This window comes from Athene noctua, chromosome 7 (genome assembly GCF_965140245.1).
Source record: "Athene noctua chromosome 7, bAthNoc1.hap1.1, whole genome shotgun sequence".
Classification (NCBI taxonomy): domain Eukaryota; kingdom Metazoa; phylum Chordata; class Aves; order Strigiformes; family Strigidae; genus Athene; species Athene noctua.
In genome coordinates this window covers 2,310,877-2,328,180 of record NC_134043.1, presented here as the reverse complement: position 1 = coordinate 2,328,180, position 17,304 = coordinate 2,310,877, and the positions used below count along the sequence as shown (strand labels likewise).

Here is a 17,304-nt window from a genome sequence, read left to right as displayed (position 1 = left end):
AGAGCCCTGCAGTGGCAGCCACAGCTGGTGCTGAGAATCGGGATGGAAGAGCAGGCTCGGGGCAAGCTACGTTTTGTGTTTTGACTCATTTCAGTGTTTTAAAAGTACAACTGACAGTAGGATCCGTCTGGTTTCAGATCACAAAATGTTCTCGTTACCCGAGTACTGTGGTACCTTGGGCTGGGGCTGGTGTGTTAGCGACACCAAAGCTGAAGAAGAGGGTGTCTGTGTGTACTGGAGCAGTATCAGCCCCAGGGAGCTCCAGCCGTAACGTTCAGGTGCTGCCTCCCAGCAGCTCTTGGGGGGAGGCAAAGCCGTACCCCTTGTCATGCAGCTACTCCATGACTTAATCTCAGGAGCAGGAGAAAGTGTTAATTTAGTTTTGAGGAACAGGGGTGGGTCTGTTCCCTTTCTGTGGAGGTGTTGCACCCTCACGTGGTTTGTACCATGGCCTCAACCCTGGCGTGACCCAGTCTGGAGCACACCAGAGCGTGTTCCAGCAGCAGTTAACTGAACTCCCGCAGCGAGCTTGGGGCTGTTGTGTCTCCAAACACGCGTGAGCAGCGGTACTTACCCCAGCAGTAGAGGGGTGAGAAGGAACTGAGGACACCGTGGTTTGTTGGGTGGCCACTGACGATGACCGTTGTTGGGGTAACTCGATGGTTTTAGCATGTTTGTAGCCCACTACAAGAGGAAAATACATTCTGTATTGTTTGTTACAAACTTGGCAGTAGGGTTAGAGTTGCTCTGAATAATACAGATCATGGGAGGGGTTAAATCTGCCACTGAAATACAACTTCACAGCTGTTGCTTATGTCTGTAACTCCACCTTTTGCGGAGGTACTTGTGTGCTTTTTCCTGGCAGTGCTGCCCCGCCAGCTGCTCTGCATCCCCTCTGTCCTCACACCTTGTTGGTCTGCTCCTACCTGTAGCAGTGGCGGTGAAGCAGCCCCCGTTGCTGTAGTAGGACAGGTGTTGCTCCACGCCGTCCGAGGGCTCGGATCTCTCCTCGCCGCCGCTGAGGCTCAGGGCGCTGGCGGAGCGGGAGTGCTCCCGGCTGCGGCGCTGGGCTTGGACTGCAGGGAGAAAGGCACCTTACTCTGTAGATACACACACCCTTACAGCTCTGTGCATGTACGTACGCTACAAACACCCAAAGCTCTCTACCCTTGTTTGCAAACCCACAGGAGCTGTGCTTCTAGGGAGCAGAGAAGCAGAATTACTGTATTTTACAGACTTTAGGGGGAAAAGCATGTGAATTAATCACAGTCTTATTTTTAAGGTTACTCCAGGGTATTTGGCAGTGCTTTTAAAACGTAATCACTGTGCTGTAGTTCTGCTCAAAAAGGCAGTTCTGATGACCCTGTTGTCTTTACTATTCAGAATATTTCTTTCTTCACCCTCCTTCCCTTTAGCATTAGCTACTTCCAAAACTTTTATTCCAATGATCCCACGCTTTCCTTCAGCTGACACAATCCCAGCCATGCCCAAGACTGTTTTCTATCAGGACCCATCTGTTCTCAAGCAATTTGCAGGAAATGAGTTGGTTTTTTTTTTAAAAAAAGGTGATTCGAGGAACAGTATTTTTGAAGTTATTTAAAAATGAAGCACGTGTTATGGTTATCTGTGGATCGTGTAAGCAATCCTCTTCAGGCCTGTGTTAGATCAACATTAACAACAAGATGAACAGTATTTTTTGAGAAATAGAGAAATCCAGGCCCATTATGGAGGTCGCACAAATACAGTTAAACTGGTGAGGAGGAGCTTCAGGCAGTTTCTCTGTGTAACTTGTGTCTGCGCGTAGGCAGAAGCTGTACTTCGGGATCCCCAAAGCGTCGGAGTTCCTGAGGGGATTTGCACGCCTATAAAATGGATTTTGCACAAACAGCAGAGACTGGGGAACAAACCCGAGATCATGTGCAAGCTTCTGGACTGGATGTTGTCTTCTGCTGGGTCGTAGTCAAAGACCGAACCGGCGTTCGTGCGCCACACCCGCAGGCCTGTAAGAGAAAGAAACAGCATTTTCTGAATAGGGGAAAAGTGTGTTCATAATCTTGTGTTTCTCAAATCTATAGCACAAATTAAGCTTTTTTTTTAAAAAAAAAAAAAATTACATCAAGTGAGCTAAAGTATTTCTCTATTATCATAGAGATGAGTAAGATAAATGTAAATCTAGCACTAATGTTGGGCAGAATGGGCCAGGCAGGCCACTGCTGATTTACAGTTGCTCTAAGAGAATATTTTCAAACTGGACTTCGATAAAAACACCAGTTCCAGGTACTGTTTGAATTGGTAGGGCTGAGCTTAACTAAACCATCCAGATTAGACTGTGCTTTGTGGAAGTTGTGATACAGCTTCTGCTTACCCGTGAGAGTCTCCTGATCCTGGTCCACGCGCTTCCGCTCCATTTCCACCACCCTCCTCTGGATGCCCCGATAGCTGATGTCACTGAAGTCCTGCGTGTTCTTCTTCACACGTTCCGTAATGGGGTCAGTGACTACAGGGGTGAAACTACCTTTGCTTTTCTCAAAATCTTCATGGTATTTCACCTGCAATTTAAAATGAAACATCTGTTCCCTGGAGCTTAGGGCACCTAATCCCACTGAAGAAATTTGGGGAACCCAACTTGTGTCTACATTATCCTTGAGCTGCCAACCCCAGAATGTCTCTGGAACAAGGGTTATGGTTTTATTTAAATCACTTGCCAAGTTAAAAATACATCTAGAACAGCACTTACTGTAGAGATGTGTTTCTGGGTCTCTCGCACGCGCCGCATTTCAGGTGTATCCAGGACGTAGGCAGCTTTGCCTTGGACTTGTTTCCGGAAACTGTCTGAATAAAGAACCTGCCAGGTAGGGAAAAAGGAAATGAGTGCAGGGCACAAAACTATTTCTGCATCATGAGGAATGAGCTGCACTGCAGCAACCTGGGAAAGAAGGGAGGGGAGGAAGAAGAAAGCAGCAGGAGCTGTCAGCTGTCTTTAAGATGAGAATGCAAAGCAAAATTCTTAATTATGAGCGACATGGACAGCTCTGGATTGGTCCCAAACGTTCCTTTTTTTAACTAAAAGAGCCTTTTTTTAACCTTGTAACAACAGACAATGCAGTATTAATGTTCTAGGTAATATTTTCATATTTTTGACACGTACCACCCTGATGTCAGCAAAGTGTGAAACAGACAATGTAACTAGACCTGTATTTGTTGTTGAAATACAACACTTTTTGCTGGGTTTGTAGGGAATTCTTTTTTGAGAGAGGACAGTTGCATCATGCTTCTGCAAACACTTGCAGATGAGGCACTGCTGGATTTATGGAGCAAAACATGGCAACATTCAAGGCCAGGTTGGATGGGGCTTTGGGCAACCTGGGCTAGAGGAAGGTGGCCCTGCCTGGGGCAGGGGGTGGCACTGCATGGGCTGTAAGGTCCCTTCCAACCCAAACCACTCTGTGGTTCTATGATCTGTTATGTGTATAAACATTTACAAGAGGGTATGTCAGGATTTACTTCTGGAGTAACAGGTTAGTGAAGAAGAGCCTGAAGAAGCCCATTTCCAGATTTGTGATCTTTTACAGAGAATATGAGAAATTTAATACAGAATATACTGTTACTGAAGAACAAATATTTTATATGGTATAAGATCTGTAAAACCAGAAGATGTTTGCAAGAGACCTTAAGAATCCCAGAATCATCCAGGCTGGAAAAGCCCCTGAAGCTCCTCCAGCCCAGCCATGACCCTCCCCCTGACCGTTCCCAACTCCCCCAGATCCCTCAGCGCTGGCTCAGCCCGACTCTTCAACCCCTCCAGGGATCCCGGGGACTCCCCCCTGCCCTGGGCAGCCCATTCCAAGGCCCAACAGCCCCTTCTGCACAGAAATCCTTCCTCAGAGCCAGCCTGACCCTGCCCTGGGCAGCTTGAGGCCATTCCCTCGGGGCCTGGCGCTGGGGCCTTGGCTCCAGAGACTCATCCCCCCTCTCTGCCCCCTCCTGGCAGGGAGTTGCAGAGGGCCAGGAGGTCTCCCCTCAGCCTCCTCTTCTCCAGACTGAACCCCCCCAGTTCCCCCAGCCGCTCCCCAGCAGACCTGTGCTCCAGACCCTGCCCCAGCTCCGTTGCCCTTCTCTGGACACTTTCAAAGGCAACACGTATTATCTGAAACTCAGCTGTTTAAAAAAAACCAATAAACTAAAGCAGTTAATCATACAAAAAGAAATATTCCGCTGCAGCAGAAAGTAAAAAGCCAAGTATTCAGGGATTTTAGTACAGTTACTTAATACTTCCAAAGTAAGCTGCTGGGTAGTTACCATCCGCGCAGGGACTGAGATGTTACAGGGATTGCGATGTTACTTTTTAACATATTTTCATTTACTGACTGAACAGAACATACCGAGCTGATGTTTTCTTGATTGCGTTTAGCTCTCTCCATCTCTGGAGTCATCGGTGTCGGCGTTCCCTTTGCCAGGTGTTCCTTGTACAAAACCTGGTGGACAAAAAGGTGGTCACAAATCAGACTGGAATAATTCATGGCTCAGTCTGTAAGTGGTGTTATCGTTAAAGCATACTCATCACTTCAGGGGTAGAAAAGATCTTGGGAAATCAAGCATCTAAAAAGTTACTTGCTAGAGCAAAAGGTAAAAAGAAAAAAAAAAAAAATCGAAGGGGAAAATAGGCAAAACCAAGGAAAACTGAGAGAAAGGCTAAATTAGAAGTGGAGTTTTTGCTTAGAATGGTTATTTTTAATAGCAGGTGATTGTCTTTCTTCTTTCAGTACCGAGCTAATGTGTTCTTGGCTGCGTTTGACTCTCTCCATCTCTGGAGTGACCGGTGTGGGGGTTGCCTTCCCTAAGCCTTCTTTGTATACAACCTACAGATCACAAAGTAACTCAAAGTCACAAAGGTACAACTTAAAAACTGTAATGTTACTGGGTTTAGAGTAAACACCATCCATTATGAAAGAAAAAAAAGGTCAGAGGAAAAATAGTATTAAAAAGTTAATTGACAACAAAAAACCCCCAGATCTTTTAGGTACTATAATTTTAAGAGATTACTAAGTTTGAAAGAAAAAAATTAGAGGGTTAAATAAAACCAGACAGACTTAAGTAAGTTATTAAAAAAAAAAAGGTGCTCTATCATATCCCCTTTACTTCTTCCAGACAATACCGAGCTAATGTGTTCTTGATTGCGTTTGACTCTCTCCATCTCTGGAGTGATTGGTGTGGGGGTTGCTCGCCCCAAGTTTTCTTTGTACAACACCTGTGGGATACAGAAGATGTATCCAGTATCTTAAAAACTCCCCCAGAATCGAAAGGATTTGAACACAGATTATTTGTTATCAAGTTTCGAAAAAGTCACGACATTATGATATGCAGCACTGCACAAAAGCCAAACATCTACTGCTGTAAGGAAGGGTAAGAAAAATAAACAGCGAAAGAAAAGCTTATTTTTCTGGTTAACAACGAAGGGCTCTATCCAGCTGCAACTGTGACGATGGCTCCATAGGCCCAGGGAAGCTGCCTGCGGCCTAGAGAACTACTTCAGAAATGTTTTCTCTGCTGTTTTAGCTGTATTCGAAGCAGTCTGTGACCTTTTTGAGAGGGAGGAGGGAGTTGTGTTGCCACACTGACACTGGGCAGCCAGATAAAGGAGGGTGTCGAGGATGGGTGTCTGCTGTCACTGCACCCTTACACCTACACATCAACCCAGTCCCTGAGGCCACCCGAGAGCTGTCACCGATACAGCACCCGGCCCAGGAACAGGCTCCTTCCTTTGTGTCAGTTGAAGTCATCCAAAGTCACTTGTCACAGCAGCACAATCTCACATGGGCTGGAGAGGTGGGATTTGGTTTTGGGGGGTGGTTGGGCTTCTTGTTTGTTTGGTTTTTGCTAAAGTCAAGTACCCCAAAAAGCCAATAAAAGCTTAAACACTAAACCTAGAGAGAGAAACCTGAATACCTTCACCAAAGGACTCCAAGTTTGTAATATTGTCTGGATAGAGCCCACAGGTACACAGACTGAGTTGTAGGAAAGGCCTAGATTTATGGATCAGATTGTTAACACTAAAGTAATTTTATTTTAGAAGAGCGATTAATTGGCAGAAACAAATATATCTATTTTTTAAAATGAAAATCAACTTTCAGTAGGGAGTTAGAATGTTACTTTTTTAAGATATAAGCACAAAGGAAAAAAAGAAACACATCTATTTTAAGGTACCGAGCTAATGATTTCTTGATTGCGTTTGACTCTCTCCATCTCTGGAGTGATTGGTGTTGGGGTCACTTTCCCCACATTTTCTTTGTACAAAACCTACAGGATACAAAGGAGTATCCAAATGTCATTAAAAAGGCATCACCACCAAAAAAAAAAAAAAAAAAAGAAACAAAATCAAACCAGCATACAATAGAGCTTTGGAATCAATACACTTGGGAAGGGTTAGAGGTGGGGCACAGTGCTGTTCCCAAAGAAGCAAGGGGAGCTTTGCCATTAATTACCAGGATGCAGAAATGGACCCTGTGTGGGATCAACTCCGTGTGAAAGCACACTTGTAGTAAGAAAGGGTTAAAAAAAATTGCAGAGAAACAATATCCATCCAGAAAAGGTCAAACCTGGTTCTAGTGAGATCCTGCGTCAGGCAGTGTTAAATAGAAGATACTGGGATTTGGTTGTAAGCACGGAAGGTAGGAGATTCGGTTTATAAAGTTAGGAAGCACAGGTTACTGAACGGCTACAGGTATGTTTGTTAACCAGGTCATTCAGATCTTTAGAAACTGATTTCCTGTTAAAAATACCGAGCTAATGATTTCTTGATTGCGTTTGACTCTTTCCATCTCGGGAGTGACAGGTGTTGGGGTGGCTTTCCCTATGTTCTCTTTATACAACACCTGTGAGACACAAGAAAGGAGCCAAAGAAAGCAACAATGAATAAAAAGCTGTAAACAAACTTAAAGCCTAAGGCATGGTTTTTTTTCTTGTGCTTATTTTCTCAGGGCCTAGGTAATATCTATATTTTTAAAGAAGGTACTTAGCCACGTTTTACTAGAGAAGGAGCGTTTGGCGTACTGGCTTTTTAACTACAAGATCACTCGAAATAAATAGTGTAAGTAAGCACTACAGAAACTAGACCACAACAATACCATATGGGGGGGCTGAGTATGTTATGAATACGTAAATTATAATTTAAAAAAAAAAAAATTTAAATGTCAGCATTGCGGAGAAAACAAGTGGAGTTTGTTAAGTGTTTTTAGGATTAGAACAGGGCATTAAAATCACTTGAAAACCAATAAAAACTGTAAGAAGTTAAAGCCACCACTGTACACCACAGTAAGACATGAGTAAGAAGTAATCAGATGCTTCAGATCCAGGGTCAGCATTATTTTGGAACAAGTGTTACATCGTCCATTTATTAAAACTGTTAAAATGTTCTTTTAAATAGAGTTAAAGGGAACTTTTTTTTTTTCTTAGCAAAGTACCGAGCTACAGATTTCTTGATTGCGTTTGACCCTCTCCATCTCTGGAGTGATAGGAGTGGGGGTTCCAGTCCCCACGCTCTCTTTGTACAACACCTGTGTAGTGACAAGAAGCAGCCAAAAAACATAATCACAACTCTGTAATAATTACATCCAACATGAAGTAAAATAATTTGAGTCTGCTGGAGCTCAGTCTGCTCTGATGTGCCCTAAAAACTACCCCTGGAAGACTCGATTGCACCCGTGAGGGTCTGAGGGCAAAGAGGTCTCTGGTTTTATCTTGGCACGTGCAACAAATCCAACACAGAAGACTCTTCGGTTAAATACATTTTCATGGTGGAGGAGAGCTTTTGGGCTACCACTGAAGCCTGATAGAAAGTCAGACCCTCCCTCTTCCATCGTAACAGCATTAAAACAGGAAACCAATAAGATTTAAAAAAAAAAAAAAACAACAACCAAACACGTAAAAGAAAAAGGAAGTTGGAACAGGGAGCAAAATGGTTAAAAATACTTAGAATAATGTAAATAATAACATATTTGAAGAAGTGTTAGGTCAGTAATGTTGGAAAATATAGTAAAGTGAGGAAGAAAGGATGTTTTTATAAGTTGATTACATGGAAGTAAGGAGTGGAATTGTTCATTTTTAATAAAGGTTAAATAGTTCTGTTTAAGTGGAGTTAAAGGGAATACATCTCCTCCTCCACAAAATACCGAGCTAATGTGTTCTTGATTGCGTTTGACTCTCTCAACCTCAGGAGTGACAGGAGTTGGGGTTCCTGTCCCCAGATCCTCTTTGTACAACACCTGTGGGGTAACATGGCTATGTTAAAAAAAAAAAAGAACAAGCAAACAACAGTAGCACACAGCTTGCTGAGAAAACAGATTGCATCTTTTTCAAAGTCGCTCCGAGCCAAAGCTTGGAATAAAGGAGAAAAATCTAAATGTTCCTCAAAACTATCCAGCTAAACACCCACACTCTGCAATGCCTTCTGGCAGAAAGCTGGAATACCTCCTCTCTTGGCTTCTCAGGAGCTATACAGAAAAACTGTGAGCAACAGTAGACTGTTCAAGACTTCCTAAAGGCAGAAAGTATCAAATACAACACCAAAGGACAAAGAAATCAATTCTGTTTCTTTTCCCCATTCCATAAACATCACAGCAGGTTACACTGGCACGTATTAGAGTGCTGTTATACTGAGGTCAGAGCCACAGGTTTGTATCAGGCAATAAATAGTTTAGTTCTCATATATAAAGTAAGTAAAATCAGGGAAATAAAAAACACCACACAAAACAAAACAAAGGGTTGTTGTCGCTAGGAAAAGGAAAACAGGGTGTTTTGTAAGAAGAAAAAAGAGATAGACTCAAAAGAAAGGTGGAATTAAAAGTTGTTATTAAGACGATGTAATAAAAAAGAACAAGAATGATGTAAGTAACAATGATGGAGGAAAAAAATTTTAAAGGGACTAGGATATTATTTTTTGTGTAAGTTGATTATAGAGGAATAATATTTTTTTGTGAGTTAAAAGTATTTTAAAACAGATTAAAAGGGAATTTCCATCTTTTCAAATTAAAAAATACCGAGCTAATGTGTTCTTGATTGCGTTTGACTCTTTCAATCTCGGGAGTGACAGGTGTTGGGGTTCCTGTCCCCAGATCCTCTTTGTACAACACCTGTGGGGTAACACGGCTGTGTTAAATAAAGAAAAAGGAACAAGCAAACAACAGTAACACTCTGTTTGCTGGGAGAACACGCAGAACAGGAGAGCTGGCTTTCTGAGATGTCCCGGATAAACAAGGGATTAAAAATGTATCCATAAAAAGAACACGCTAGGTTAAAACTCTAAGGATAAACACTAATACACCAGTACAACTTCTACCAGAAAGCTGGAACACCTTCCCCAACTGCGCCACTGATTCTCCAGGTGGACATTTGAAACTGGTGAGTGGAACATTAAAGCCTTAGATAAAGTCTAGTGCAGTATATTGTTGTCTTTTCACCAGCACTGAGGTAAACTTTTCCTGACCCTACGCGAGTCATTGGAGGACCAGGTCTTTGTGTGCCTTCCCAGAAGCTTTCTGTCTAGACAGAGCTCAAGGCCGAGCCATCCCTCCCCCGAGGGAAACGCCACCTAGTGCCCAGAGTTCCCCAGCGAAGACTCGAGTGTCTGCTCCTCACAGGAAGGACACAGAACCACGGGCATAATGAAGGCCTGTGTGTGACAGGGGTCCCTGAGCAGCTGTAATTACTCGTGCTCTCCTAGCTGACGTGACAATCTCCTCACCCTGAGCCACATCCTACAGCACTAATTTTTTACCCTGCAAACCAGTGCTGCCAACATATCTAGAGTGGTTTACACCAGCTGGAGATGTGGGCCCCTGTCTCTGTGCACCAATACTAAAGACTTCCTAAAGGAAGGAGGCATCAAAGACCAAGCAGAGGAATAAAGAAATCACTTCTGGGTCATTTACCCATTCCATAAACGTCACAGCAGGTTACACCAGCGTGTGTCAGAGCGCTGTTATACTGAGGTCAGAGCCACAGGTTTGTATCAGGCAATACACCGTTTAGTTTTTAGATGGGGTAAAACCAGCAGAAAAAAACAACCACCAAGGAGTGAAGTGATTAAGCAAAGGAAAGACAGATATTAAAGAAGAAGAAAATATGTTGAGAGTCAACAGAAAGATGTAAACACAGGATCTAAAAGTTATCATTAGTAAGATGATCCATCAAAACAAAGTAAGAAACAATCATGGAGGAAAAACTGTCAAAACATAGGGAAGAGGATATTCTTTTGTGTGTAAATTGATTACAAGGAAATACAGGAGTATTTTTTTGGTGTTAAAATGATTGTAAAACAGATTAAAAGGGAATTTTCATCTTTTCATATTAAAAAATACCGAGCTAATGTGTTCTTGACTGCGTTTGACTCTTTCAATCTCAGGAGTGACAGGTGTTGGGGTTCCTGTCCCCAGATCCTCTTTGTACAACACCTGTGGGGTAACACGGCTGTGTTAAATAAAGAAAAAGGAACAAGCAAACAACAGTAACACTCTGTTTGCTGGGAGAACACGCAGAACAGGAGAGCTGGCTTTCTGAGATGTCCCGGATAAACAAGGGATTAAAAATGTATCCATAAAAAGAACACGCTAGGTTAAAACTCTAAGGATAAACACTAATACACCAGTACAACTTCTACCAGAAAGCTGGAACACCTTCCCCAACTGCGCCACTGATTCTCCAGGTGGACATTTGAAACTGGTGAGTGGAACATTAAAGCCTTAGATAAAGTCTAGTGCAGTATATTGTTGTCTTTTCACCAGCACTGAGGTAAACTTTTCCTGACCCTACGCGAGTCATTGGAGGACCAGGTCTTTGTGTGCCTTCCCAGAAGCTTTCTGTCTAGACAGAGCTCAAGGCCGAGCCATCCCTCCCCCGAGGGAAACGCCACCTAGTGCCCAGAGTTCCCCAGCGAAGACTCGAGTGTCTGCTCCTCACAGGAAGGACACAGAACCACGGGCATAATGAAGGCCTGTGTGTGACAGGGGTCCCTGAGCAGCTGTAATTACTCGTGCTCTCCTAGCTGACGTGACAATCTCCTCACCCTGAGCCACATCCTGCAGCACTAATTTTTTACCCTGCAAACTAGTGCTGCCAACATATCTAAGACTTCCTAAAGGAAGGAGGCATCAAAGACCACGCAGAGGAATAAAGAAATCACTTCTGGGTCATTTATCCATTCCATAAACGTCACAGCAGGTTACACCAGCGTGTGTCAGAGCGCTGTTATACTGAGGTCAGAGCCACAGGTTTGTATCAGGCAATACACCGTTTAGTTTTTAGATGGGGTAAAACCAGCAGAAAAACAACCACCAAGGGGTGAAGTGATTAAGCAAAGGAAAGACAGATATTAAATAAGAAGAAAATATGTTGAGAGTCAACAGAAAGATGTAAACACAGGATCTAAAAGTTATCATTAGTAAGATGATCCATCAAAACAAAGTAAGAAACAATCATGGAGGAAAGAGTGTCAAAACATAGGGAAGAGGATACTCTTTTGTGTGTAAATTGATTACAAGGAAATACAAAAATATATTTTTGATGTTAAAATGATTGTAAAACAGATTAAAAGGGAATTCTCAGCTTTTCAAATTAAAAAATACCGAGCTAATGTGTTCTTGATTGCGTTTGACTCTTTCAATCTCGGGAGTGACAGGTGTTGGGGTTCCTGTCCCCAGATCCTCTTTGTACAACACCTGTGGGGTAACATGGGAGTTTAAAAAAGTTAAGAACAAAAAAACCCCACTGCATTTGATGGAAGTAATACATCGATTTTTTATGCCCACTAAATATACTAAAACACAGGGAAAATTAGGAAGTATAAAACAGTTAAAAATGGTGATAAATTCAGAGGAACTCTTCTGATAGCTAGAAATACTGCATCCTAACTTTTAGGTATGCTTCAACAGAATAATAATTAGAGGAATGGAATTAAGGAAATATAAAAGCCAGTGTTTTTTTAAAAAAACTCAAAATACCTTAAGCTTCAGGGAGAAAAAAAATCTTTAAAAATTAAAGGACACGAAGCATCAAGTGTTACAATTATAAACAAAAAATTAAATAAGTATATAAAGTATAAACATATAAAATATGACAAAGATTTAATAGTAGGAACGGCCTGTTTGTATATTTATCATTTAATTAGAAAAAGTAGAAAATTTACAGGTGTTAAATAGTTCTAGGGAACTTTGTTTCTTAAATGACAACAAAAGTACCGAGCTAAAGTTTTCTTGATTGCGTTTGACCCTCTCCATCTCAGGAGTTACAGGTACTGGGGTTCCAATCCCCAGCCCGTCTTTGTACAACACCTGTGTAGCAACAGGGAAGTATAAAAAAAAAAAAAAAAAGAAAAGGAAAGGAAAGGAAAGAGGATTGGGAAGAGAGAGAGAGAAGACAAGCAATTTAATATAATTAACTTCAAAGTGTGGAAAACAGTTTTGTCAGCCTTGTTCAAAGGCTAGCAAAAAAAAGTCAATGAAAATAATCAGCTAATATTACTGTGAGGTTTGTTGTCGTCTCATCTAGGTGCACATCACACCAGCAAGAACTGCAGGAGTGTCTTGTGCAAAGCACAGCTTGAGCCAAGTCACCTGAAAACTCTTTTGCAAAGGAGTTTCCTCACTCAAACAAAAGATCTTGCGTGAGCAGCTTTGCTCTAAGATTTCTAAATAGGCTCAAGCAGTATAAGAGAGCGCTGTGATGGCCTCACAGACCGTTCACGGTAGCTAAACATTTACCAGCAGTGGCTGCTCTGAACTCTCCTATTCATCTCAAGCCAAGACTGAATTTCTTATCTGTCATGTCTGAACTGGGTCAGGGTGAGTCAGAATTAGCTGTAAGCTGCTCTAATTTAAACAGAAATATACAACAAAATTATGAACAGTCGTTTGACTGGAATGCGTCAGGAGTAGAAACAATCTGGATAGAAATTCATTACTATAGTACGTTTCCCACACATATGCATCATATGTTCATATTGCAGTGATAGGAGGATTGCCACCCAGGTTTTCTTATAAAGACCTGTAGGATATAAGAAAGCACCCAGCCCAGCAAAACCAGGAGAAGAGACAGCACCCACTAGTTCCATTAGATGCCTTTGCTTCAGGAAGTGTTAACAGTTCATTTTTCATTTGCAGCGCAGCCAGCGTGGGCAATCAGAAGGCTGTTAGAAGGATCCACTTGGTTACTGAGGAGAGTGACACCACTCAGAGTACTACTATTGACTGGGCAATAAAACAAGGCACTGCTTAACAGCTTCAAGTAAATGAGTTTAAAATCTCACAGCTGGAACAATTTAATGACAAGTTAGACTGAGCTAAAAATTAAAATATAAGGATAACGACAGGGTTTTAGTGGTTTGATTAAGAAAAGGTTGTTTAAAGTTCAGCAAAGAATTGAAAGAAAAATTTAATATGGAGGAGTTAAAGGGATTTGATTTGTATTTGAAACGGTAGGGTTTGGTTTATTTAGCAATACCGAGCTAATGTTCTCTTGATTACGTTTGACTCTCTCCATCTCTGGCGTGACCGGTGTTGGGATGCCAGTCCCTAAGCCCTCTTTGTATAACACCTGTGAGGTACAAGAGTTTCCACCAAAAAAAAATAAAATAATAAAAGCAGCACTCAATGCAGGCAAAACCATTAAATCTGACTATTTTGTGAGTTATGTTGAGTGTTAGGATCACTTTTAAATTAATTTCACACTTGTTCTAGAGGCAAATATTAAGGACGAGGCTGATGGTTGATTATTCCATAAATATAAGAGTAGAGAGACTAGAAGATAAAGAGTTAAGATAAAACAAACATGGAGAGAAACACCATGTTAATTTCACAGCTCACTTCCAGTTTTGGTTCTTAAAAGAAATGCGTGTAAAGTTGTAAATCACCAAAAAAAAGTTAAAGCACAGACAGGTGGAATATAAATGAGTTAAAAATATTGCCATGGAAAAGTCAGGAGCAGGGTGCGATTCTAAACCATTGAAGAAAAACAGATTGTATGTTAGGATGTTATGCAAAAAATAAGTTGTTATAATTGATTTTTTTTTTTTTTTAAATACCGAGCTAATGTGTTCTTGATTGCGTTTGACTCGCTCTATTTCTGGAGTGACAGGAGTTGGGATACCTGTCCCTAGGTCCTCTTTGTACAATACCTGCAGAACACAAGCACCCAGCAAGGTGAGAAGATCATAGTCCTTCCACAACAACTACAGTACACTTGGACAGATAATTTACTTGGTTTATAGGCAAATATAATCTGGGATTATAGGTAATATGTGCACAGTTTATTTTACTCGGTCTGTGTAAGTATGGTCACCAGCTCAACAAAGTACTTAATGTCTGTGTTGAGGTGCCTGAACACACTGCAGTCCATAGAATACTTCATTACAGTAGGACACTAATTTAAATATTCTGCTGACCTGGCATGAAAAGTAGATACGTTTTGCTTTTCCTCTTAGTTTAGAAAATGTAATAGTATTTTCAGACAGTCAACATTTCTGGAGGTTTTGGGGGTTTTTATGGTGTTAATTGAATCTTTTATAGACAGGTTTAATACAAAGTATTTCATTTTGGTCTCTCTGACTGTTTGTTTGGAACACCGTTATTTTATTTTGCTTTAGGTCTCTAGTAAGAAAAACAATGGAGTTTTAGCTCTCAATATTACCAGGTTTAACTTAACCTCTAATTGTTTGATTTAAACAAATTGCATTTTTCATTAAAGCAGTTGCACAGGAGATGCCTGGGTTGGTTTAAAGGCTAACCATGTAGAAATACATTACAAATGCCTTCATGGTTCTTCTTGCGACTAGTCAAATACTTGCAACAAAATAAGCTAACAAAAAAACCCACTTCACTGCTTGATGTCATTGAAACAATGAAAAAATACAAAAAATAAAGCAATCACAGAAAGGGAAAACAGATTCTGTAAAAGGTTCGAGAAAATGAAGAATCATTTGAAAAAACCAACTCACTTGTGCAAAAAGTGAGCTGTAAAACACATTAGTGTCACAAACAGCTCAAAAGGGAAACAGTACTTATAAAATCAGGAATGGAAAATTAAGATACTCATTGTATGGGTGTCCCTGCTCCTCAGCACTGCATAGCAAATATCTGAGGTACCAGTAACCACAAATCCTTACCCTGCCTCAATTCTGTATGCAGAGATCAAAGTAAAGCAGCAGTGGCTCAAAATCAGAAGAACATGTTGTGGTTATTAAAATCTACACTTAACTAGACATGGGGAACAGCCAGGTGCCGATTCCATTTAGAATTGTTACTAGGTTTTATGACTACAAAAAAAGTTTCCAAGTTTTTTTTTTCACAAAGTTCTGACTAGCTGATCCATTTTTCTGGAGACTAATTGTAAGATGTCACCTGGGTAATTTTTGTTTCTAGTTTTATGTTTAGAAAAGGTCAAAAAAGTCATGCAAGGGAATGGCTGATTGTAATGATTACTGCAAAATTCAGATATTTACACTTCCTGCTGCTGAATACAGGGATTTAAGAGATCCATTCTCTTTTTAAAAAAAAAAAAAAAAAAATACCCACAAACACTACCAAAGGATGGATGAGTAAACAGGCAAACAGAAAATAGCGGCCCTTACCGAACTGATGTGCTTCTGTGTCTCCTTGACACGCTTCACTTCTGGAAGATCAGGAATTGGAGTTCCTTTTCCAATACTCTCCTTGTACTTAATCTACAAAGGCACAGACATGAAAAAAAAGGAAAAGGACTGACATTAAAGCACAGCTGACGCATGCGCGTGGAACAAGTTACACGAATAAAGAAACATGGGTCCTTTACACTTTATAAATCCATTCAAATCTCAGCTACTACATCATCAGGGATTGGAATATCTCAGGAAATCATCATCAAGGAACTGTCTATTAGAGTTATCCAACAGAAAACTCTGCCAGACTCCTACAAAGCACTTTAACAATAACTTGGCTTAAGGTAAAAAGGAGTCTTGTTTGAGCCAGAATTTTTCAATTGAAGCTTAAAATATGGGCATCTAACATCCCCCAGGAGCTTAATTTCAGCAAGAACAACCCCACTGATTTATAAAACTGAACCATTTCAAGGTTTCTTACACTGAGTTCCAAAAAACCATGATATTAAAAATTTAAAATAATTTCTAAAAATTTTAGTCTAATAGCATTGAAATAGGCACCCAGATCCATATGTGGATACTTTAAGAGCATTATCCTGATCCTGACCTATATCCTGATCATAAACTGAAAATTTAAAATGGCTTCAACATGAGCAGAGAGCTGCTGTTGAAGTACTCCCAGCACCTTCACAAGCAACCTGTCAGAAGGTAACGTTAGCTGTTGAGGAGATGTCACTGTGAATGGCACTTCACTAAAAGGAATTTCTAAACCCAGATGTAAATAGCTTTGAACCTGATACCATTTGGTCTCTTGACCAATGAAAGAATTATTTTGGATTTGTAAAAATCTATCTTATACCAAGGTGGGAGTCACCATACAAACCTTTAACAATTATAGTGCTATTTGCATCCCTACTTTAGCATAACAAAAAAAATAAAAAAAAAAGAACAGCATTTCACAAGAACATACTTAACATACTACACATGAAACAAATGGCTGAAACGTTAGTAACTTTTATACTAAAATGACATCAGCGTTGAAAACAAAGCATGAAAAATAGTTATAAATTTCCAAAGAAAAGTAATACGTACAATTATTCCAATTTTAGGGTGTTACAATTTTTGTACAGAATACAACAGCTTTATGAGACATGCTCTGGCAAGGCTTTTGACAGAGTTTTTTGAAGCTAACAAAGCATGGATCAGTTAAGTGCACAGCGAAGGGCTGGGCCCAGAGCACTCTGATCAGTGGCACAGGGGCTGGTTGGAGGCACGTCACCAGTGGTGTATCCCTGGGGTCATACTGGGGCCAAGTCTGTTGAACATCCTCATTAACATCCTCAATTAATATCCTCCTGGATGCTGGGAGAGAGCACGCCCTCAGCAAGTTTGCAGATGACACAAAAGTGGGAGGGTTGGCTGATACACCCAAGGGTTGTGTTGTCACCCAGAGGGGCTTCAACAGGCTGGAGAAATGGGCTGAGAGGTACCTCAAAAACTTCAGTGGGGGAAATGCAAAGTGCTGCAACTGGGGAGGAATAACCCCAGGCTGGGGTGCGTGCTGGGGGGTAACTGCTTTGCAGAGAAGGACCTGGGGGACAAGAAGCTGACCATGAGCCAGGCCAAGGGAGATGATCCTTCCCCTCTGCTCAGCACCAGTGAGGCTACATCTGGAGTTCTGT

At 41.2% G+C, this 17,304-nt stretch overlaps 1 protein-coding gene across 1 annotated transcript in view; it reads right to left on the bottom strand.

The window, feature by feature from the left end:
• The window catches only part of NEB (nebulin), a 127,373-nt gene that overhangs the window by 1,017 nt on the left and 109,052 nt on the right, over positions 1-17,304 (bottom strand). Inside the window, exons 122-133 of the mRNA XM_074910943.1 lie at positions 15,617-15,709; positions 14,072-14,164; positions 13,492-13,584; positions 12,231-12,323; positions 6,780-6,872; positions 5,156-5,248; positions 4,383-4,475; positions 2,738-2,845; positions 2,366-2,549; positions 1,908-2,000; positions 927-1,076; positions 575-684 (exon numbers count right to left, since the gene is read on the bottom strand). Coding sequence (XP_074767044.1) covers positions 575-684; positions 927-1,076; positions 1,908-2,000; positions 2,366-2,549; positions 2,738-2,845; positions 4,383-4,475; positions 5,156-5,248; positions 6,780-6,872; positions 12,231-12,323; positions 13,492-13,584; positions 14,072-14,164; positions 15,617-15,709 — 1,296 coding nt within the window. The remainder of the gene's footprint in view (positions 1-574; positions 685-926; positions 1,077-1,907; positions 2,001-2,365; positions 2,550-2,737; positions 2,846-4,382; positions 4,476-5,155; positions 5,249-6,779; positions 6,873-12,230; positions 12,324-13,491; positions 13,585-14,071; positions 14,165-15,616; positions 15,710-17,304) is intronic.